Genomic DNA, 26,830 nt, shown 5'->3' on the forward strand with positions numbered 1-26,830 from the left:
TCTTTCTTCGCCATATGCGGGAAGTGTATGATCCGCCTCCATTATATTTTGGCCCATCTGGCTGGATCGCCGCACATTTTCAATTTCGGCGTCTACTGCGTTTTGCGGTATATTCGCAGGAATACGATCTTGTGGGAAATATGCTTCGGCCATATTATTCGTCAAATGACTATAGATCTCTTCCGGATCGAACAGATCGTTCTCGTAAGAGGTTAATGAGAAGTCGCGTTGTAAGGATACTCTACTTGGTGTCCTATTAATATACGGTCTTGTGCGTCTAGTCTCGCGTCGAGTGTTGTCAGTGGGGTCAGTCGTATTATTCGGGAATAGGCTTTTGTCGAAACTATTAAACGGAAAATCACTTTCGGTGACGACGTTATCCGATAACTCAGATTCGCTTTTGCTCGAATATTGTGTTTTTAAATTTCTTCACGAGCTATTAATATTTTTTCGCGGCGTAGATTTAATTTAATTACTCGTCGTGCTAGTTTCTCTAAATAACCACGATCGGTTGTTTCGGTACGTTTGAACCTTCCGATTCACGCAATTATAATTAATAAATTTCGGACTTATAATAATACGACGATTAGCATGATCGTACGCTGTATCAGTAGGTTGCTGACGCTGCAGGTCGCTCGGCGGCTCGACGGCTGGCGGCCTGATGCTCGATGTGCGTCGATTGTTATCCGGCGACGGTGCGTTGTCGTAGGTCGCGGCTCACGTTTCTGCTACGGCTGTAGTGGTGATGCTCATCTTGTTGCTCGTGTGTTATTTTCCTTTGTTTCCAAGAAATCCGTCAGCCTTAGATGATAGCTGCCCGTTCTATTGATCACTTTCAATGTGTTGCGGGTCCTTATTGAAAGCTTGGGTATTGCTTCTGTCCGTCAGCTTTTATTGCTAGCGTGCCTGATCTTTAATACAGTTGTATTCTGCAGATCTTAATTATCTGGCTCCTGCTGTCCTCCCACCGCTGCCACCAATTTTGTTGTGCCCTTTGGAAAGACACGGGTAATTTTGGGATCGTTAGTGATTGAGAACTAGGAAGTTCAAGGATGTCCAGCTGGTTTGTTGTAATAAATGTAGCCTCCCTTTAGTTATTTTATACAAAGGTATATATTAACTACATAATAACTGTTAAAGACTCGATACAAATCGATGCTAATGGCTACCCAATATAATATTAGTTTAATGATTGCCTGATGTAAATCGGTAATAATGCTTGCCCGATATAAATTGATAGTGATGACTATCCCCCGCATATTCGCGATGGTCTCTTTTATTACCTCCTTTTCGATTGCTTTTTTGGAGGGGATCTCTTAGTGACATGACCATATATGGTTGTGTCGCTCATTTTGAATGGTTAAGCCAAAATGCAAGCTAAGATATAATTCGATCGAAATTCCTCGCATTTCCGGTGGTTCGATTTTCTTCGCATTCGCATAGCCTCGGCGCGTGGCTCGCTTCGTCAGCGTTTCGCGCTCGTAACATTATATGCCTTTCGCGATATCTTGCTATAGTCGTAAGGCGTATTAAAAAATACTTTAAATTAATTATATTTAAGATTAACGATAATAATAATAGTTGTAGCTAATTTTGGGCTATAACATCCTATAAAAAATGATCTTATAAAAAAAAGTGGTGGACATAAGTATAAATCACATTGCACAACATAATATTAATTATACGTATGCAAAGAAAGCCAAAGTATACATACGTAGTATTTATTTTATTATTCTCAAATGGATCTTATTACAACAAAATTTTAATTGCTTTAATTTATTAATCCATTTGTCATACGTAGTATGTATATTTTGGCTTTCTTTGCATATGTATAATTGAAAATACGTTATTTTATTAAAAAAACGAAAAACTCATAAATATATAACTCGCATCGCACAACATGCTATTTCAATATTAGTTATATATATATGCAAAGAAAGCCAAAATATATATGTAATATTTATTATTCTCATATAGTAGATCTGATTGCAACATAATTTTAATCATTTCAATTTATTAATCTATTTATATAAGTAATGGGAAAACTTTAACTTTCCTTATTTACGTATAACTTATAATACGTCATTATGCCAAAAAAAAATATATGTATATATATATATATATATATATATATATATATATATATAAATACATATCTCGCATTAACACTCGCAACCACATTGCTATTACAATATTAGTTATACATATGCAAAGAAAGCCAAAATATACAAGTATACATATTTATTCCCAAAGATCCTATTGCAACAAAATTTTAATCGCTTCAATTTATTAATCAGTTTGTTAATATACATACTATGTAGTATGTATACTTTGGTTTTCTCGGTATATAACTATTTACGTTATTTTATAAAAAAAATTTATAAATATATATCCCTCTAAAAAAAATCTCACAAAAAAGATACGCCAAGTAAAAAATACATAAAAAAATCTAATCTATTTGTAAGCAAAAAATTACGAACAAAAACTTTAATATTTATCTTTAGGAAATAATTTTTAAATTTTACAGAAAAAATATAAATTTTTATAATAAACAGTTATTATAAAAAGTAGTGAGATCCCTTTAAAAAAAAACCTTACAAAGGTAAAAAAAACATGCCAAGTACATAAAAAAAATTCTAACTTGTACGCAAAAAAATACTAACAAAAATGTTAACATTTTTCTCCAAAAAATAACTTTAAAAAAGATTTTCCTTTGAAAAATAAATTTTTCTTAAGAAATCAAAAATCAAAAATCAAAACTAATTATGAAATTAATTGTTAACTAGCCAAGTACATAGAAGCAGTTCAGTTTGTAAAGAGTTGTAATTTAAAATATATTTGTCATAAAATCTATCTTGCATTTATTGTAGAAATATAGATTTTCTCGAAAAAATTAGAATGCATTTTATTTCTATCAAGAAATTACATTATTATATTCTCCTTCCCTTCAAATAAATATTTGTGTAATATATAAAGTAGCACTATTATGTTGTGGATTTTATTATAAATAAGTAAATCATAAAAAAACTACTTAATCTTTACTGCCACAACGTTGATCATTTATTACTAATTTTAAATTTAAAAATGCCCTGCGCCAAATTGATCGATTTATTTTAAAATTAATTATAAGCTTTATCAAGTAAGTCCAAAACGAAAAAAATGAAATTTAAAGCGATACACAATTACTTGGCGTGCCCATCGAATTATATGTCATATTAATGTATTAATAATAATATAATAATACATATTATATTGATATATTGATATAATAGATTGACAATAATAATCTTGCAAATCAAGAGACACGATAGTCTCGCGCCAAGTATAGCGAAGCATACCATGTATTTATATGTGAGTCGGTCAGTTACAAGTATCTCATAATTACGGTTCTCAGTAACGGCTGGGGCGATTGAGTTTTTAATAGGCTTAATGAATATCTTGGGTCTTAATTGTATAAGAAAAATCTCTTTATTTTTGCTCTACATGATCTACGATCAGAGATATTACGATGCAAAATTCCATTTGTGAACATTTTGTTTAAAAAACGTCCACGTCATTATCATCTTCATAATCGATATATAATATAATATATATAAGATAATATAATATAAATAAAATGTCAAGTCCTTTTACTGTTTTCGACAAAACATTGCGCTAGCATTGTTCTAAGTTATATTAGCAACGCTCTGCAGTTTGCGATTGATTGATTGAAAAATTATCATGATAACCGCATCTAAACTAAAAGCCTACATTTGTGCAAGTCTGAATTGAGTCTAGCCATAGTTCCTTATTATTGGTCGAAACGAAATTTATAAAAACATGGCAGAATAGGAATTGTTAGAGAAACATAATAATTTAAAAAGAAATAAAATAAGAAAATTACAATTTATATTTATTTATGAAAAAATTACAAACAACTTGTACTTTTTTAAATTTTACTTTTATAAAATATTTTTATAAATTTTAAATTAAATAATAAAAAGATTAACTTAAATATAATAATAATATAACTATATTTAATATAATATTCTAAGAATATTTCATTATTTAATTATAGAATGGTCATTGTTTTGCTATTGTATATTGTATACAATGGCCATGCATTCTAATAATTAAATAATGTTAAAAAGTTTATATTTTTATTATTAATTTAAATTTTTTATAATATTGTTATATTATGAAATGTCTTAGAATATTAAACACAGTTATATTATTGTTATTAAAATATTAAATACAGTTATATTATTGTTATTTTTCTGTTTCTTTGCTTTATTCTATAAATACTTTTCTCAAATGTGCTGCACTTGATTATATCTGCGATCGCAATGTTAAATTAGAATTATATATTCACAATATTACTGTATTATAATATATACAGAACCAGATACAATTAAGTGCAATGCATGTAAGGAAAATGTTTATAGAATAAAGTGAAAAGATATAAATAGTCTTCTCATTGCCCTTGATGATTGTACCTATGACCGCAATGTTGAATTATAATGGAATGTCATAATGTCATAATTACATAATAAAATAGAGCCAGATATAATCAAATGCAGTGCATGTGAAAAAAGTATTTATTTATATAATGAAGTGAAAAAACATAAATACTTTTCTCGTTGTATTTGATTATATCGGATAATTATGACATTATAACATTCTATTATAATTCAATATTGCGATCATAGATACAATCATCAAGGTCAATGAGAAGATTACTATTTATGTTTCTTCGCTTCATTCTATAAATAGTTTTCTCACATGCGCTGTACTTGATTATATTATGTGCTCTGCATGTTATTACATATATATATATATATATATATATATATATATATATATATATATAGTAACAAAAAAAGGTTACAATTACTTAAATCATGCTCCTGTTGTACAGCAGCTTCTTCAGCCTGGATATATCTAGGCCCAGGCCTCTGTTGGGCAGCTCTCTGCACTGCTGGGAGCGCCGGGTTAGATCCAAGTCCAGGCTTTTGATGCCGCGCCATCCAAAAGCAGGAACGCCGAACGCCGGCTGATGTGTTAACTTGCACGCCGACTAGTGCGTTAACTGATGTACCGGCTGACACGCCAGCCCGCGCTCGTAAGCTTGCGCGCCAACTTGCGTGTAAACCTGCGCGTCAACTTAGGTGAAAATTTGCGCGTTACATGCCGACACATCAACCGGTGTTTTCACCACCGAATTAAGCTCCAATATTACATCTTCTATCAATATCTAAAAAAAAAATAAATTTTTAAAAATTTTTGTTTATAAATATTCTTATTAAAATACTTACATCGCGTTCACCATGTGATAATTTTTCGCTATGTTGTCAACTATGATCTTCTTGTATTCGATCTTCAATTTTTACATACAAATGAATCATAGCGTTCACAAACTATGCTATTACGAAATTTATTACTTCGTTTGGCATAATTTTTATTGCTTGCGTAGTTAGTATTAGTTTATTTTACAAAACGAAAAATTTAAAAAATATTGACGGCATTTCTTAAGTATATTGTTGAATAATATACCAACAATAATAAAGATAAAAAATTGATTAAATTAAATAAAATTTAAATAATATTTTTATAATGTCATTATTTCTAACCTTTTTATTTTTTCATTACATATTTCATTACTTTTTTTTACATATTACATATTTTTATATTTTTAGGTCCAAAAAATTATAAAAATTAATTGCCTGCTCTGACGCTGTATAAAAGCTGCCGAAAGCGCTGAAAATATATTAGCTACATTAGCGCTGAATATTGACTTGCCTTAGGCGCCCAATCAGAAATATTGTCTGTATTTGGGTTTATTAGATGCCCAAATAGAAAATTAATCCGCTATTATAGCGTTAAATTTTATAATATATTTTATTGTAAAAATTAAATATATAATAATTTATATATATAAAATATACATAACATATATATAATATATAATAATATATATTTCTATACGTTTCTATTAAAAAGTGCAAATTTAAAAAGAATCATCTGTGTAAACTTACATATCTTATATAAAAATATATAAAAGAGGCTGCTGTGCACCTATAAAAAAGGCTGCTTTGCGTCTGTAAATAACGATTATTGTGTGTCAATATAAAGTTACTTATAAAAAGAGCTGTTATACGTAAGTAAAAGTACTGTACATAAAGGCCCGTATTCTGAGCTCACATTTAGAGGCGCAGATAAATGTGCTAGTAACACGACTAAAGTTAGTCGTATTTTCAGCGCACATTTATAGTGCCTCTAACTTAGAGATACATTTATGACTTTGTGTTATATATAATCCTTATTACGCGCCTATAGCATTGTGATTGACTGTCAAATAGTTCATTATATTTGTGACATATGTTAAATTAGCAAATTTCATTTCAATCTCTTTTTTGATGCCACTGCAACACAAAATGCAAACATGCATATAATCCCAATAAACAAACAATATTATTAAAAATGTTTTCAAAAATGTTTGAAAAACATTTTTAGAAATAGTATTTTGCTCATTGGAATTGTGACAGCATTTTTTAATTAATCGATATTTTTGTCAGAACTCGCAAGCATTATCAAAAACAACTATTCTGTTTTGAAATACTTGTAAGTTACGATTACACACTGCATTTGCTTCCCAAACTTTAATTTTTTTATCAATGATCTAATTTACATCGACATATTTGAATATATAAAATAAATACTATATTATTCAATCACAGCTGTTCCATTCCATTTTTTAGAGAAATAGTTATGATTGTGTGACTAGTAATACGTATTTGTGCGCGAAAGTTATGTGTGAACGTGCGAGCGAGCGTGCTCCGAAAAGACAAGCGCGAAATGAGACGGCCGACGGACAAACACACCCGCGAGTATCGAGACGCGATTAATTCTACGACGAATATGTTATGTACACTGCTTATAAATTTAATTATACGTGTCATCCGACTATAATTCGCGGCGGACGAACAGCGATAAATCGTCTATCTCGGAATAACTCCGGTAGTCACTGAAATATGCGAGTATTTCTCCACGAAAACAAATTTCTATTATCACTAGGATAGCGTGTACGCGTCGATTGTTTTTAGCGGACTGCGCCGAGCTCAGTTGTCGGCTCGCTTTTATCAGGTCGTCGTCTTCTCGAAGGATCCAGAAGGTTCTCGAAATTCGCTCATTTCCGCCGACAGTTTTTCTGTGACTTTTTTGTCACAATTTCTTCTGAGATCCTTCGAGAAGGGCGACGGTGTTTGTTGTTGCCGCGCGTTTTCGCTCGGTCGCAGAAATGCCGCCTCGCATCGCGCGCGCGGCGATGACGCGGTCGCGCGGCAACAACATGCTAAGTTCGAGATTGCTTCGGTTGGTTCGAGCTGCAATCTCGAACATATTAAAGTATCGGTGTAAACTGTATTATCAAATACATCCATAATATTGCAGTTGATTGTGCTCTTTTAGGTTAATTTCACTTCAAAGTGCAAGATTTTTTGTCCTAATTAATTATTTGAATTGAAAATAGTGTTGAATAATATGTATACTTTATTGCATTTTATACAACTATATTTTAAAAAAAGTTTTAGGATTGACCAAATATCATTAATATTATTATGTAAAACAAATTCTATTATTTATATAAACTTGATTTATAATAATTTTATTAATGAAATTAATTATATAACAGTGACAAAATTAATCAAATTGCGAACCAAGAGTACAACGTGTCGCTATTACATATAAATGTGCCCTCGAGCATATTTATCGGTACATATATCGAAAATGAGATAAATGTGCTATAAATGTGATTCAGAATACGATTTTCATTATAAAGTTGCGCATTTAAGCTAAAAATGTCGATGTGCCTCTAAATGTGTCGCTAAATGTGCGCTTAGAATATGACTACATTCATCGTCACAGCTAAGGCACATTTAGAGGCACATCTAAAGATAGATGTAAGCTCAGAATACGGACCAAAGTCTATAGAGTTTTTCTATCTAAAGTTTTTTTATATATATACAAAATGTCTGTAAAGACAAATAAAAAAATAGCCTAATGCCTACAGAAAAAGATATAATTATTAGAAGCGAATGGTTAACTGACATTCATATGGAACATTTCAACAATCTTTTGAAAAACTATTCAGATTATAGATCTGTTGAATCATGGCGAATACAATGTCTTGATACTTGATAATTCAACCTGTATTAGAGAATAAAACATACAAATATTGCACAGTTCAGCAAGTTTACAATGATGGACATTGGGTATGCAGTTATTATAGAAAGAATATATTTATTTACAATTTTTGCAATTATTAATAGAAAAAATATATTTATTTATGATTCATTAAATTCTAAAATTTTACATAAACATCATGAAAAATTCTTGAAAAAATTATTTCCAATATATGATTTTGAAAAAGATCCTGTCAAGTTTCCAACTGTGCAACATCAACCAAACGATTGCGATGTTTTTGCAATAGCCTTTGCAATTTCATTATTATATAATATTAAATCCGAAAAAATAAAATATAATCATAGTTTAATGCGTTTGCATTTAATAAAGATTGTTGAATCTAATGTTATTGAGCATTTCCTACAAGATCCACAATATGCTCCTCAAAAAGTATTTTCATTAGCAGTAATAAAAGCAAGAGAAATTGAAGCAGATCGTAAACATATTATACATCAAGATGAGATAAAACAACAAAGATTAAATCGTTTAGAAAAGGAGCGTCATATTTATTAATCTAAGAAAGAATTAAGTAATAATCAGTTACAATTAATAATAAGAAATGTTCCAAAGAATTATATGAAAACAAGAATGATATTTATAAAGAAATAAATAAATGTTTTCAAAATAAGTTCTATATTAAAAGCAATATTGACTGCAAAATTAACAGCAATGATTTAATAATAATGAAACTAATAATAACTAATAATAATGAAACTAATAATAATAAAACTAATAATAATGAAACAAATATTAGAATTGACGAACAAACTTATACAAACAAAAAGTTTGAACAAAAATGTGCTAAGAAATATTTTCGATGTGAAGAAAGCGTTCAGTTAAAAAATATTAATAAAAATAAATCAGCATGATTTTGAAAATCAATGCATTTATGAACGAACGTTCTATATACAAAATTTAGAAAATAATCAGGCGGAGAAACAAAATTCATATGAGCAGAATTTAGAGAATAATCGTGCTAAACAGTATAATCTATTTCAACAAAATTTAAAAAATAATCAGGCGGAAAAACAAAATTCATATCAGCAGGATTTAAAGAATAATCAACGTCGATCGATATGCACAGAATTTAGAAGATAGACGCGCTAAACAACGCGATCGATATAGACAAAATTTAAAAGAAAATCGTGCTAAATAGCGTAATCGATATAGACAAAACTTTGAAAATAATCGTGTTAAAAAATGCGCGTTAAAAAATGCGATATCAGCAAATCTTAAAAGATGAACATATTAAAGCTCGATATCGATATGAATTTGACAGGATTTAGACGTGTAAAAAAGCGTTATTCGACAAATTTTCAGTGCGAATGTGAAAGACAAAAAAGATTGGATCCTGATTGTAAACGGCTTTATAACAAACAATATTATCAGAAAAGTAAAAATTTTGCCTGCAATAACAAATTGTGATACTGCTAAAAAAATTACTAAAAAATATAAACAATTCTGGACGAGAAATTCTATAAAACTTCGTCATTCTTTAGAAATATTTATAAAAAAATATTGTAAAGAAGCTTAAAATTAAAAGCCATATTGAGAAACAATTAGAAGCCGAAAAAGTCATACGTTGGTGTATGTATATTAGAAATGAACATATTCGCAATATATACAAAATATTAGCTTTGATTAAAAAAAAATCGGAAGTGAGTTTGACTTTTGTCGTTAATGTTTTACAATTGTAAAAAAATTGTAGAAAAATTACATTTGTTATGTGCCATATCTAGGCATACAGCCTCAGCGGAAAATTATTTTATTGTCTGCATACCATAACATTACCGTAACATTTCAAGATCCTTTGATGTTGAATGAGGAAGGACAAGTAATAAATATATTACCATTAATGGAAGAACAAGCAAAAAAGTCCTAGTTGCTCGATACTTCATGTAAAATAAACGAACCATTTTTGATAGTTACCAAGAATTCCTTGAAACTATAAATACATGTACTTTAAGGAATGTACCAGAATTGATGCAATGTTTTCATGAATGTATTATGAAAACTTTAAATGAGAAAGTGGACTATACGTATAGCTGTCATTGATTTAACACTTTGCAAAAAAATGTTTCTTTCAATTCAATTATTATCGCCTCATTTTCTAAAAGTAAGAAATATTAAACGTTTAATTATCAACTTACAAATTTTTATCGAAAGATGGAAAATCTTGATAAGGCATTAATTCAGGCTGATTTAAATGTATTGAATGAAATTGTTACTTCTGCACAAGAAAAAGCAGATAGATATAAACATCAACAAACAGATACATTTCTGAGCGATGATGATATTATTTCTAGATATCATAAAGTATTTGAAACTTCGATCAAATGTTCAACAGACACATCATGATATATTTGCGTATCATGTCAGAGATTGTATTATAAAAGAAATGTAAAATCAATAGTCTTCAAGCACAAATAGACATTCAAATTTGGAGAGATTTAATGGCACATATACAAAAAAAATTAATGAGGAATATATATGTAATTATTTTGCAGAAAAATTTCATAAAGTTTTATGCCTGCATATTGCATTTTGAATAATCTTTTCACACATGATGTATCTGAAGTAATATCATCTCTTAACACATTTGAAAAAATTCGTATACAGAGAGCTAAAGCATTTCAAACTATTATCAAAATGGGAACTGTTATTAATAAAAGATTACCTCAAAGACAAATGGTTAGACAGTTAAGTTAAAATAGGTAGAACATTTCATTTACTACTTCCATTACAGAAGACATTGAATAAATTATGTTCTACTATTGACCCAATAAATGATAATCACGAATTATATATTTTAATTAGAGGTATTCCGACAAAATCAAAAATTGTTTGGGAAGAGATAGTTAATATTAAAAAAATATTTGACATTTTAACGTGGTTAAAACGTAATAATACTTTATATTCTCATATTATATCGCCAAATAATCATAATGATTTATGTCTGACAAAATTAAAAAGTTCAGAATTCCAAATGGAAGAGACCGAAGATAATACAGAAGCGACATTGGATGAGCCTGAATTTTTAAATAATCCGATGAAAGAGATAAAAAATGATATGATGATAGAAGTTGCAGTAGAAGGTCAACAGAAAGCAATGTTGACTCAAGTTACTGATGAAAATGATGGCTATTACGAATAATATACTATCTATCCTTTATGAAAAGAAAGCAAATAAAACTGCGTCAACCTTATATCAAATGTTAAAAATTCAAGAGATGCCTTTAAATAATCGTGAACAATATCTGGATTTAATGTGTTTTACAGATTTATATCCTTTTGGTATTAATGGACAACATGAGACTAGATAAGTCAAACTTTTTGATCATGAATTTATTAAATGTGACTTTTGACATCTAAACATCCACAATACAGATTAAATCAACAATATTTATTTTATTTATTGAATGATGCAAATATTCGTCAGTTAAATCGTGGAATTTATCATAAAATGAACGTAATTAATCCGCGAGTTCGTTATACGGTTGCAGAATATTTAGAAGCAGTGTTGAAAGAATTGTTAGAATTTAATCTGAATACAATATTTGCTACACTTCGAAATACGGAGCAATATTGGCATAAGCCGAAAAGCTTAAATTATATGACGTAGCATTATGGACCTGCGACATGGTTTTTAACATTAAGTCCAAGTGACTGATTATAAGAAGATTTAGGTGAATATATTCGTGAGGTAAATGGCATGATACTTTTTTACGCATTAGTGTACTTGTTGCTAGAGATCTTGTATCATCATCTAGATTTCTCGATAATAAGTTTCGGGCAATGCTTGATTTTATTAGTTCTAAAGATCATCCAATTGGAGAAGTAACCCACTATTTGTGGCGACGAGAATATCAAGGTAGAGATATACAACATTTCCACTTATTAATATGGATTAAAAATGCACCGATTTTCGGTGAATCTAATATTGAAGAAGTCTTCAAATTTATTTTACAACGTATAAGTTGCAAAATGCCGGATCAAAATATTTCGCCATTATTGTATAGGCGTATTAATACGTATCAGCGATATACACATAACGATTATTGTCTTCGCTCTAAAAAAGAAAGACGTAAAGTTATACGTCGGTGTCGTTTTGGATTGCCGCGTCCGTTACTAATACTTTGAATATGAGAGATGAGGCAACTTCAATAGCAGGTAGAAAATAATTAAAACATAAAAGTAGGCTTTATAATCTTTCTCGAACAGATAAGGAAGTTATATAAATTATAATCCTTTTCTTCTTACTGCGTGGGAAGGTAATATGGATATACAATTTATTTATTATTGGTGAAAAATCATCGCTGCTTACTTGGTAAGCATCACTGGTACATTAATAAATATATGAATAAAGCGAGAAAAAGTGAGTTATCTGATACTATCTTTGATAATAAAAATAATAAAAACAAATCATTAGCAAGTTATCTTTGGAATATTTTACGATTTACGATTTACGAATAATAAAGAATGTGGAGCTCTCGAAGCTGTTGATACATTGTTAGGTATTCCTTTATATGTAGCTGATCAAAATATGACTATTAAATGGTTAACCAAATACGATATAGAAAATTAAAAAATTGCAAAGAAATTGAAGCTCTCGATGCTGAATCTACTGATATATTTTATCCATCTTTAATAGATAATCATTATCCACATAGACCAAACGAATTATAAAATATGTCTTTTTATGAATTTGCACAGTGGTGTGATATCTCAAAAATAAAACCAAAAAATGAGGATATTGAATATTATAAAATAGGTAATGGTTATTATCTTAAACGGCGACAATGTAGATATCTTGTTAATCATTATAGATATAATGTTAATACACAGCCAGAAAAATAATTTTTTTCTTTGTTGCTTATGTTTCAACCATGGCGGAAATTAGAGGATCTCAAAAATGAATGCGACACTTATGCTTATGAATCGTTTCACAAAATAAAACTGCATCTTATAGAAGCATTGCAATATCATGAAAAATTAGAAGAATTGCAAAAAGCATTTGAAACTACAAAAGAGTTAGTTCAGCAATGCTTAGATGACAATTTACTAAAACAGCAATCTGGATGATTCTGAAAATCCGATAGGTGTTCAAAATATAGAGGCTGGAAGCAATGCAAGATTTTAAAGATCCTGGTGATAAAATAATTCGAGAAATCGATGTATATGAAATGATAGCAAAATTAAATACGGATTAAAAACGAGTATTCGATAGAGTTATTAATACTGTAGATTCAGATAAATCTATATTACGATTATATGTTAGCGGAGAAGGTGGTACTGGAAAAAGTTTCTTAATCAAAACTATTAAATCCTGGATAAAACAAAATCTTAATAAAGATACTGCTGTAGCAGCACCTACTAATATAGCAGCATTTAATATAGATGGTTTGTCAGTTCATAGATTGCTTCAATTACTTGTTGAACATGGTCATACTCCTAAGTATAAACAACTATCTGATCATGTATTGAAAGTTTTACGAGCAGACCTTAAAAATGTTATTCTTTTTGTAATTGATGAAGTGTCAATGATATCTAATTTGACTTTAATGTATATACATCTTCGATTGTCTGAAATATTGACACTAGTGATTGCGATAATGGTTGGTTTGGTCAAAAGCATATTCTTTTATTCGGAGACTTATTTCAACTGCCTCCTGTACATGAAGATTCTATTTTTATGCATTTATCCGATGAAAAAATTGCTAAACATTGGTTCCTTAAGTATTGTTAATTTATGGACTACATTATTTGATTACGATGAATTAACAATTAATATGCGGCAAGAAGATAATGCTTACTATGAATTATTGTCAAGAATATTGGTTTATATTGGTTTTATTGACAAAATCTTTTATAAATCGATTATAAAATCCTCGAAAATAGAAAAATATCTTTCAAAGGAAATTTTTTTGAATCTAGAATAAACGAATTATGTAATTTTATTAACAATCTGCCATCAGATATCGTTTGTTTACTGCCTACTTGTCGTATGTGTGATGTTCTCAATGATTTTAAGTCGCATTGTTTCTAAAGAAATATTATTGATTGCTGAAGATACGATTGAATGTATTCCACATGTAAAAAAAAGTATTAAAAGTATTGTCAAATAATGATGATGATAATAATTCTAGAACGGCTGGGCTTTTAAAACAATTAAAATTGAAGCAAAAATGATGATACGACGTAATATTGATGCTAGTTTGAGTTTTGTAAATGGTACAATTGCTACAGTAGTTTCAATTGTACAAGTTATATCTCTTGATTACGTAGAAAAAATTAAATTTTTTTTAAATTTTTTAAAATTCAATTTTTTTTTATTTTTTAAAATTAAATTTTTTTTTCCAGGTTTAGAATATTTAATTGAAAGAGTAAGTGTTAAATTTGAAGTTATTGTTGGAGCGTATGTTATCAAAAAACAATTTCTGTTATTTCTGAGTTATGGCATCATAATTCATAAAAGTCAAATCATTGAGTTTGTAAAATGCTATTACGGATATTGGTATCCAAATTTACGTTGCATTGACGCGAGTAACATCTCTAGAAGGATTACATTTGATTACTTACGATCCTTCATCGGTAATAGCTAGCGAAGAAGCTAACATTGAATATAATCGTCTAAAAAGGATACATAAACCCAAAGCAGAAATAATTACTGTTTCAAAAGAGCGTTATTGCAAAGTAAAAGATGTCTTATGGGCATTACCAAAAGTAATTACTTCTGTCCAAAAATCACATGAAAAAGTTCGGCAAAGTATTGCTTGGGCCATACGTGGTTTCCAAAATACAGACGAAGTTTGATGCTATGCAAATGCGATATTGCAATATTTATTGCATTTAAATGTCATTAGACAGCAATTATTTAATTGTGATATATCAGATATTTTACGTATATTGATGCATCGATATGAAAATGGAATGCATGATTTAAATACATATGTAATAAGGCAATATTTAGGAGAATATTTTTCGAACACTGCATCAAAACGAAATGCATCTGATTTTCTTATAGCTCTTTGCGAAAAATATAATTATATATGAAGTTTAATAGAATATCAAGTAACTTCTACTGCACTTTGCAAAACTTGTGGTAATATAAAAACTACTGTTGATAATAATATTATTATTTCGATTCTTGTTAATAATTTGAATAAGAAAAGTTATACTCTGAATGACTTATTAAATGTTATATGTTTTCACATTGATATCAATCACACAATGAATCATGTGAATATTGTACTGAAAATGATATATTATTTAAAAATGAAATAACATTGACAAGAGAGATAATTATTATTCATTTAATACTATTTTCATCACAAAATGTTGTATAAATAAATTAATGAAAGCAGCATACAAATTTAACTTATGTGCTGTCCCAACAACTAAAGTATTAATAGCTGGACAATTGTATAAGACAATGAATGCTATATTTCATCATGGTTCATGTATGATGAATGGTTGATGAAGGTCATTACACAATTATATGTAGAGAAGGAGTATCTAATATTTGGGTAGAAGCTGATGATGCAAATTAGAAAAAGACAATGGCCTAGAGGTGCTAAAGATATTTATATAATGTTTTTACAAAAGATAGCTAATAAATAATATATATTGAATATTATAAAATAAAGAAGCATAGAAGTTATATAAAAAATTTCTAAGCAAAAATACTTTTTGTAATATCAAACTTGGTTAATATTTAATTATTTAATAGAGGTATTTCGATTAGTCCCATATAAAAAAAAATTTCATAATATATCAGTAATTTCGTGTACAATGCTTTATATTCTGCTTCATTTCTTATTTATGAATTGCAAAAAAATTTATATAAATCGCTAATAATGTTTCTTATTTTTTACTTTTATTATTAAAAATAGAATTATTTTACTCACTTTTTTCGCTTTATTCATATATATAATTATGAACTAGATAAGCAGCGATGATTACTCATCAATGGATTTAGAAGCACAGATTGTACATTTCATTGTATATTAAAAAATATATATAAATATACAAATATATTTGTAATAACACATTGATTTTAATTATCTATTATTCTTACAATAAGAATAAAAGAAATTTGAAGGATCGGAATATTTATAGTAGGCAAAGAAGATTATCGTATTTTAATGAAATATGACGGGGGTGGTGGCGGATTTTTTAATTATTAATTTAAAGCTATTTAACACATATTACAAAAAAAGAGTGATATCTCCCAAAAAATTACCTTTTTAAAAAAAGGTAAAAAAAGGCGTCAAGTTCATGCGAAAAAATGTTACGCAAAAAAATATTTTATTTTTGAATTATTAAAAAAAATTGTTCTATTGTTTTACAAAATAATGAATCATTTTACTCTACAAAAAAAGTGTTATTTTAAAAAATTATAGTATAAAATTAATTTTTTTAGCATTATTTAAATAAAAACATTTTAATCAAAAAAACTTTCATATAAAAAATACTGTTGTACAAAATCGTTGTTTAAATTTCCTACAAAATAATGATATCAAAAAATTACGCCAAATAAAAATTTGCTAGAAAATTAATGTTTTTATTATTAAAAAAACATTTTTATTAAAAAAATTATTATACAAATTAGTTTTAATTTTCTAGAAAAATAAATGATTTTAAAAAATATTACGCTAACTGAATAAAATTTATAATAAATTTATTTATTTTATTATTTTCAATATTACTTCCAATAAAGAGAAAAATAATATAAAACAAAAACAAAACTAAAATGTAAACAGTAATAAAAATAAAAATTTATACAAAAATTAAAATTAAAACTTATGCAAAATTTAAAATTCAAAATCAAAAATACAAAATTAAAAAATAAAAAATTTTATTTAAAAATCTTGGCGCTGCTAAGTTTCAAAATTAATAACTACAATGTATCTTAAAGTAACAAATAATTAACTTAAATCAAATATTATTATATCAATAATTATAACGTAAATATACGGAATAATGGATTTTATATCTTTAATATATTGCTCAGTTTAGCAGCGCCAAGATTAAAAAACAAATCTTTTTTATTTTTTAATTTTGCATTTTTTCAATTTTTGAATTTTTTATTTTTGCATAAGTTTTTAATTTATAATTTTTGTATAAATTTTTTATTTTTTATTTCTGTCTATATTTTTAGTTTTGTTTTTTGTTTTATATTATTTTTTCTCTTTTATTGGAAGTAATGTTGAAAATAATAAAATAAATAAATTTATTATAAATTTTTATTCAGTTGGCGTAATATTTTTTGAAATCATTATTTTTCTAGAAAATTAAAACAACTAATTTGTATAATAATTTTTTTAATAAAAATGTTTTTTTAATAATAAAAACATTAATTTTTAAGCCTATTTTTATTTGGAGCAATTTTTTGATATCATTATTTTTGTAGGAAATTTAAACAACGATTTTGTACAACAGTATTTTTTATATAAAAGTTTTTTTTATTAAAATGTTTTTATTTAAATAATGCTAAAAGAAAATTAATTTTATACTACAATTTTTTAAAATAATACTTTTTTTGTAGAGTTCAAATAATTAATTATTTTGTAAAATATAATAGAACATAATAGAACAATTTTTTATATTTCAAAAATAAAATACCTTTTTGCGTGAAAAAAAATTTTTTCGCATGAATTTTTCTCACTTGGCGCCTTTTCTTTACTTTTTTTTAAAAAGTAATTTTTGGTTATTTTATACATGAAAATATTACGGTACGATTATCGAAAACGAAATACTTTACGGTAAATATTCAGTTTAAGTTACACCGCACCGATGACCTTGACCTTGACATATGTTATCAAGGACATGATCCTGAGTAACTTTCCCTTATAAATTTATCGGCGGTTTTTTATAGTTTTTTAGATATTTAATGTTAAATTTTGACAGTTTTAATGTATTTTTAGTAATTATTTACTTTTAGAGGAGCACCTTCATGGTCAGAACAACTTTGACATTGACATATGTTGTCAAAATCATGACTCTGAGTAACATAAAAAAAATTGTAGCCGGTCACTCATCATTAACCCCTTAACCTACGACTTCGACTCGAACATTTCGGGCCGAAAACGTATACAAGCTCGCGCAACCTTCGTGCCATTCGCACGACTTGTTCCGTACGATGATCGGGCCAATCGTCAATATTATGGGTCATCTACTACGGGCTATGCCCGTAATATTCGCGTTTGGCCCGATCATCTATTACGGGCTATGCCCGTAATATTCACGTTTGGCCCGATCATCTACTACGGGCTATGCCCGTAATATTTACGATTGGCCCGATCACCTATTACGGGCTATGCCCGTAGTTGTAGGTTAAGGGGTTAAAAAGTTATTACCAAAAAAAGTTTGAAATACTTCAAAGTACATGCATGGACAGGAAGTAGGCTCGCGCGCGTACACCCACACACACACACGAGGCGAGCAAGGGGGGCCTGTGATCCTCCTCCCGCACCCTTCCCACGGGTAGGTAGGTTAGACCTTGCTTTACAATGTAGCATATACTTCATAAATTATAAAGCGTGTCCACCCTGCCGGTGGGGGTGCGGGAGGAGGGCAGAAGGCCACCTTGCACACTCACTCCCCCGTGTGTGTGTGTGTGTGCGCGCGCGTGCTTCCTGTCCATGCATGTACTTTGGTATATTTCAAACTTTTTTATTAATAATAAATTTATTAATAACTTTTTAATGATGAGCGACCGACGGCTAAAAATTTTTTTATATTATATATATATTTTTTATATTATATATAATTTTTATATATTACTCAGGGTCGTGACCTTGACAACATATGTCAAAGTCAAGGTCATCGGTACGATGTAACCTAATCTGAATATTTACCTTTCTCTTATTTACAAAAATATTTAAAAGTTAAGCATCTTTCCTCAAATTAATGTTTGTATACAAATGTATATTTTTATATATTTTAAATTATTATTTAATATATACTTTATAGATAATTGAGATTGTCGACAAAATTGGCAATATAATATAGATAAATAATACTGTTTTATAAGCAAAAACCGCTTCTTTGGACATATTTTTATTAATACACGCAATAGCGTCTTATACTTATAAATATACAAGGTGTTCCCAAGTTAAATGGCCAAACTTGAAATATGAATTTAGGATCTTAAAACAAGAAAAAATTTTCCTCTGAAAGGATGCTTGCGAACGTTTTGTTCAAGAGATATTGATGTCTGAAATTTAGAATATAAGTTTAGACTAGGAACGAATAATTTCAAAATGTTTCATTTAATTTTTATTTTGAAGATCGAAAGTCATTGACAGGTTTGTGTTTGCACTGTAAACAAAGCTCCGTCCATTCGTACTAAATAATTGTTAGTTCATTGAATGCTTTCGTGGAATAAATTAGAGCGAAGAAATTACAGATGTACAATGTCAATCAGCCACTCACTCTGCTATCGATAGGTGCAGTACTTGTCTCCGAGCTGAAGGCCATCATTTTGAATAAAACATTTAATTATTAAATTTTGATTACTGTACAGCAACAAATAGAATATACTTAAATTATTTCGAAATTATTCGTTCCTAACTTTAGAAGTCAATATCTTTTGAACACGGTCGAGGTGACTTGTTTATTGAAGTCGTTTTGTAATTTACTGTTTGGCCATGGTAAGGGGCACTGCAATCGAGTGCTCCTCCATGCGACAGATATAGAAAGTTAAAAAAATAAATAAATAAATAAAAAATAATAATTTAATAATAATTTTTTATTAATTGTGTATTAAATAATATATAATAAAAACATATAATGTACAATACATAGCCGAGTAGCCAAGAAATTTTGTAGTTACATTCATCAAGAGCAGTGACAACTACAAACAACTACAAAACTGCTTCAATAAGCGAGTCACTCCTCACCACCGAAATTAACTAGAGTTGCAAGACCTGTCTATATGACCATGCTCTTGAACGAAGCGTTTGGGAGCATACTTCCAGAGAAAAGGTTTTTCTTGTTTTCTTGTTTTCCTTCATATTTCAAGTTTGGCCATTTAACCCGGAAACACCCTGTATAATATAAGATACATATAGTAATACATATCTTATAAAAGCATATTATAGCATTATATTATTAATAATTCTTATGCAACATGAAGTACAAATAGAAATATATTATTGAATTTTTAATAGAAATATCAATGTACATATGTACTTTTCTGCTCAATTTATATATTATTCAGTTATCTGATTGAATTTGTGTTATTACTTAATACTTAATTAATTATTTAATTATTAACGAACTTGTCAAAATTCATCAAGCAGAAGAGGCTGTTAATGCATTTGGAATCATACAAGCTAGTTTAATTCTTTCTGACGTTATTTCTAGTACTAATAGTACAATATGATAATATAGGGATATCTGATAATAATCCACCCATCGTGTCCAGATAGAGCAGGTTAAACTGAATAAGAAAGTCCATTGCTATTTTGCGATTTTCGTAATAATTATTGAGAAATTAATTAAAAAACATCGACCAATTTGCGTGAGTATAAGTGATCAATACAAAGGAACAACCCATTAATGTGGTTGCTAGGATGTGAGAATCTATCATTATTTACTCGTACATAACCGTCATTTAAAGCGCTTCTCTTAAAATTTTGTCGCCTAATGTCGCCTAATGACCGCAAACTTTAGAGTTGTCTCCGTCCTTTCTCACTGAATTGAAAATCGCAAAATGGTAAAGAACTTTCTTACTCAGCTTAATCCGCTCTATCTACACATGACGGATGGGGCGATTATTATCAGATACCCTGTATAACATCCCTTCTCTATATTTGTTTCTTTATATTCTCTTCTTTTTTATTAAGAAAGATATAAAAGGGTAAACATCTTACTTGAGAATAAAGATTTGAACAAATTTACTTTAAACAGAATGTTGAATTTAAAATAGTTATCTCTATTTCAAATATAATGTTGGACATATGCTTTTTATGTATTATTAATACATTAAAAAAATTTAAATATTGTTTAGATTTGCAACTTTATTTTGCATGCTATAAAACTAGATGTTATTTTAAAAAATGTTTTTCTAATTAATATAAATATGTAGGTAGTGCAAATTTTCAGCCAATTTATTACTCAGAAACCTGAATGCACATGATAATTTGTGTATATTTAACCTACATTATTTAGCAATGTCCATTAATAACATCAAAATTCTTCATAAATGTGCAAAATAAGATTGTCAACAAATTTGAAAAAAATTATTTAAATTTATCTTATTTTATATCTTATAATAAAATTTTTTTTACTTTTTAGTTTCACCAACCGGATCTCATATAGACAGTTTGGTCGCCAATATTTCATATAAAAATCCATCAGCACCTCTTATTTCACAAAATAATGGATATCAATTTATGTGTGGAGATCCTTTCGTACCATCTACATGCACAGAGCCATGTACTTGCGCTCATGTTTCTCATATCCAGCTTGGAGCACTTGTGGATGTGATGATCTACGATGAAAGTATGTATTTAAAGAAGACATATTAAATATGTAAAAAAAAAGCATTAAGTATATCTTTTTTTCGGATCACAATTAAGGTTTTTTATAAAAATAAAATCTCTTTAGAGCTAAAAATATAATTTGTTTATAAAAATTCTTAGAAAAAGAATTTTGTAGAGAAAACTTTAATTTTCATATTAGAAAGTCGAAAAAATTACATATTTTTTTGAGGCACGTAATGGACTTACAAAGTAAGAAGAAAATTTCCCATTTTATCCGATTCGTAATTTTTTGTAAAAATTCTCTCAAGCTTACAGAATTTAGAAACAATGATAAACTTTCAAAAGTAGAGCTTTAAAGCTTTCAAACTCTTTTTTTGAATTTAAATTTCGTTTATTTTTAATGATATTACAAGTGATTAAATATTGCCTATTAAAAAAAATAGGTGTTTTAAAAAATTGATTTACAGACAAAATTTAAAAAATTGATTTAAAAATAATACTTACGTATATAAATGTATGTGTGTTATTAAATTATTAAGTGACAAACTGGCAAGACGCAAGTATTAATGCACGAACTTATTATTATCAAATTGTAATAATAAAAGTGTATTAAAAATGGACGTTTTGGACTGTTTTTTAGTTATTACTGAATGAAGACTGGCCTATCATCGTCGATTTTCAATCGGGCGCATGTCGGTGAGCCGCGCGCCTGGTAATATGCGAGAGCGCTCTGTCGCTACGGCGGCTCACCACTACCAGGCGCGCGGCTCACTGATGTGCGTCCGGTTAAAGGTCAGCAGTGATTAGTCAGACTTCATTCAGTAATATTTCTTTCATCAAGCGTTATAGAAAAAAATGATACAAGACTTTGTTACATCCGGCAGACTGCACGACTGTTTTCTTTCACCGAAAATTCGTTAGTGACATAAAATTAGTTAGTGACATAAATTTACGTTCTAAGAATTAGTCTACGTCTAACAGAAACAATAAGCAGGCGAAGTCTGGGAAGCGAGACTAATATCGCTGTCGAAAGAAACTATAAAACGAATCAATAAATTTAAACGTTACAACACACTCTGAAGGCTCGAGAATTTTTAAACAGAAAAGTCAAGCACTAGAAATTTTAAACCATGACAAACAGACAGCGAGATACTCGAGCTCAAGTTCGGATATCAGACCCAAGAATTTTAAACTAAAAATAAGCACAGCACAAAAACAATCCACTGATGATCCTGAGTTGAAACTCGCGATTTTTGACACCGCATGCTCACTTGCCAGACCACCCTGTTATGTTATCTGTTTGACATAAATTTTAAATAAAATATCAACTTAGCTGATTATAGCGATCTGTGTATGATTCAATCCGTAAAACGAAAGCCTCACACTTACTCGATAGCAACTACTCTCCATTGGTCGAAACTCAATTTGATAAACAAAGGTCTTCACCAATACCTACAATTTAAAAACTTAAGCATCGCTCTAGGAAAAACCGGAGGACGTGATTAGAAAAAACTATTAGTTAAACTAGATTAATGAACCAATGGAGAGGAGAAGCAAAGGGCTTAATAAGCACCAGAATATTTGTCGCGAGCGTAATTAAAAATTTTTCCAAGAGTCGTGCGACATTTCTTGTATATCGGAGTTATATTCGCTCTTGTTGGCAACAATATTCGTGGATCGTTTTTTTTATTACATTCAGTGCGGCTCTCCAAAGTAAAGTGTTCACTTGCACAGTGTGAAAAGTAATAACTCTATAAGTGCAATTTGCGTAAATAGTGAACCACGAGCATACACCTGAGGTACATCAGCATCGACCACTGGATCTCTGAGCCAGCAGCTCTGTACCCAAGGCTCCGTCATCACAAATCCCATCGCACTCTATAAATAATGAGTTTCCTAATTCCTTCTTTTTTATTTTTTTTACCTGTTTCTTACATTCTCTTTCTCTTCTTTTCTTCAAGGAAAACAGTTATAAGATAATTATTTCTTCTTTTATTATTTTATTATTTTCTCTTCCTCTCAATATCCACCCAAAGATACATGTATTTTCTATTAATATTTCCTGATATCGCATACTAAAAATTTCATCCATTACCATATCTTTTTCCTTTGTGGATCGGCAAGTGTAAATAAATTAAAGATTCGAACGTAACGTTCCGGATCAGTGTTCACTCTCAACTTTAGATCTAATCTACTTTTTTCCTTTGCAGATCGGCAAGTGTGAATAACTTAAAGATTTGAACGTAACGTTCCGGATCGGCGTTCACACTCAGCTTTAAGTCCAAATCTACCTTTCCTCTCGTGAACCGGCAGGTACGAATAACCTAAAGAACCTTATGTAACGAAAGGGATCAGTCTTCGCACTTATCTTTAGATTCACAATAATTATTTTCAACGTATCTTTATTAATAAATTTTATTCTTTGGGTCCTTTTAATTAAAATTTATTATTTCTTTCATCTACTCCATTTTTCCCTTTTATATCGTTATCTTGTCTTTCAAAAGAAAAAGAGGCTAAGAGAGAAAGAGAAATAATTATCAAACTGTTTCCTAAAACTAATAACTACTTCTTTACTAAACATTACGTGTGCTCCTTCAGTGGACACAACACGAAAAACCAAACCTACTCCGGCACAGTTACGGCGATGGGAAAAGAACGCGAAATAGCGAAAACAGAACAATCCGGAAACTGGCTCGGGCGTCTGTTGATCCTAGCTTTAAAATTGATTATAGTAGACTTAAGTTAGATAAGGATGCATTCGAAGCAAAAGCGCGACGACTAATAATTAATCAACCGACACACACAACAGACAATCTTCTCCCCTCATATTCACCCATCTCTTCCCCATCAGAATCCATACCTGATAATTTCCCGGAATTTGCGCAACCTTGCACCCCTTCGCCCCCCTCTAATTGTTCTGCTGTAATTTTTGAAGAACCTCAGTGTTCGAGGACTTCTCCTCCCCCGTTTGAATATTCACTCCCCTTAATTGTCAACCGTCAACCACCGTAACTCCCTCCCCCTTTCAAAAATCCTCCTCCTCATCAACCTCCGCAACTCTCAACTCCTCCTCTCCCTTTCGAAAACCCTCCTTCTTATCAATCTCCGCAGCCCTCAACTCCCCCCCCCTCCTTTCGAAAATCCTCTTCCCTATCAACCACCGCAACTCTCAACCCTCCCTCCCCCTTTCGAAAACCCTCCTTTTTATCAATCTCCGCAACCCTCAACTCCCCCTTCCCCCTTCGAAAATCCTCCTCCTTATCAACCTTCGCAAGCCTCAACTCCCTCTCGCTCCTCGCCTCTCGAATCGTCAGACCTCCCAGAAGAGTCAAACGTTTTTGGGAAATTCCGGGAATTCTTAGAAGAGCTATCTGACTTTAAAGAGGAACCGCGGGATTTCAACCCGGAATCCTGCGACCCCAAAGAATGATCGGAGTCCCTCTTCGAAGATCTGGATCACGAGAGCTGGTATCGCTACTTGATTAACCTATTTCCCCCTTTCCCTATTGCCCTATCCCTCAAAGATAACGATTATCGCGTCGGTCCCAACATAGTCAACCTCCATCAATTTTATAAAATCCTCGATACTTCCCCTCCTGGTTCTATTATCCTCTTATCTATTTCGTTGTCCCAGGTGCCCCGTTCCCTCTTGCCGTCTTTATCAAGGTCTTCTGAACGAAGTTCCCTCCCCCCTTTACAGTGGAATTCGAAGACCTTTCATAATCCTTCCCCTTATTTCTTCATTTTACATCTTTTTACTTACTTAATTATATTTCTGCATTGTAAAAACCAACCGGAATGTAAATTTTAGTTTGTCCTTCTCGATTCCGGTTGATGACCTCCGCATTCATGTAACATCCGAACAAACAATTCCTCACACACACACACACTCACACTCACACCTATAAATGTAATTCTTTATAATTCGTAATACGATTACCTTATTGTAATTGAATATATACGTAAATGTATCTCCAGTCATATTTATCGATTTTTTTTTCTTTCTCTTTTGAATAAATACAAAATAATTTTGAATAAATACAATGTTAACTTTAAAATTTGCGTAGTTTATTAACCCGTTCTCTTTCCCGTACCCTGATCGCACAATTCCCGTCCTGGGTAATAGGGATTTAGTTTCTTTACTGAAAAGGGGACCACCAAACGAACGGCCTACTGACGAGTAAAAGCGATCCTTCCGGTCGTTGACCTGTCTTAGGCCCTGATCAATTCGTTCGTCTCCGAAGCACCCTTTGTCTAGCATTTGTCTGGAGTTAGATAGGTTACGCCCTCCCGCTGGCTCTGAATTTAAAGAGTCTGGACGTAACAACTTTTTTTTCTCACAATCAGTTTTATCTGCACACGGGTAGCGTGATCGACTTCGGACACCCTCTATGTTAATTGACAAAGCTAATGGGAATTGATTAATGTAACATATTAGAATATATATATGATAAATTATTATGTTATTAATATTGTTATTAATTAGGAGAAAATCTATATATATATATATATATATATATATATATATATATATATAAAATAATATGTTACAGGACCCTTGCAGAATTTAAATCATCCATTTCATTTACATGGTTATAGCTTCTGTGTAATGTATGCAGGACAATTTGTAAATGCACCTAATAAAAATGATATAACAAATAAGGATGTAATGAAAGAGATAGAAGCTCATATGGCACGTTTACAAAATGGTTATTATACGCATTGTAGTCCTAAAGATACTGTAACTGTACCAAATACTGGTTTTATCATCTTACGTTTCAAGGCAGATAATCCAGGTTAACATAATTTCTCTACACACAATTATATTTTACAATTCGATAAAGAGCTTATATTACTATAAATCATAATAATTTTGAAATTTTAATTTTCACAAATAACAATTCACAATAAACTATACATGATATATATATACACGGTGTCCTGCAAAGATTGTACCAACGCTCGTGAGCGGATAGAGCACAGTAAACTGAACAGAAAAGTCCTTTACCATTTTGTCCTATAACGCTTAATACAAAAGTTATTATTGAATAAAGTCTGGTCAATCATCGCCGACCTTTAGTCGGGCACACGTCGGTGAACCGCGCTGTGTCAGCTGAGCG

The 26,830-nt window shown here is 30.0% G+C and overlaps 1 protein-coding gene across 3 annotated transcripts in view; it reads left to right on the forward strand.

Moving 5' to 3' along the window:
• LOC126851972 (uncharacterized) overlaps nt 1-26,830 on the forward strand; it is a 163,720-nt gene that overhangs the window by 136,265 nt on the left and 625 nt on the right. For 2 of the 3 annotated variants that reach the window (XM_050596378.1, XM_050596380.1), the window contains exons 9-10: nt 21,523-21,729; nt 26,264-26,506. In XM_050596378.1, coding sequence (XP_050452335.1) covers nt 21,523-21,729; nt 26,264-26,506 — 450 coding nt within the window. The remainder of the gene's footprint in view (nt 1-21,522; nt 21,730-26,263; nt 26,507-26,830) is intronic. The other variant, XM_050596381.1, reaches the window with a different exon arrangement.

Source organism: Cataglyphis hispanica, chromosome 9 (assembly GCF_021464435.1).
Source record: "Cataglyphis hispanica isolate Lineage 1 chromosome 9, ULB_Chis1_1.0, whole genome shotgun sequence".
Taxonomy (NCBI): Eukaryota; Metazoa; Arthropoda; class Insecta; order Hymenoptera; family Formicidae; genus Cataglyphis; species Cataglyphis hispanica.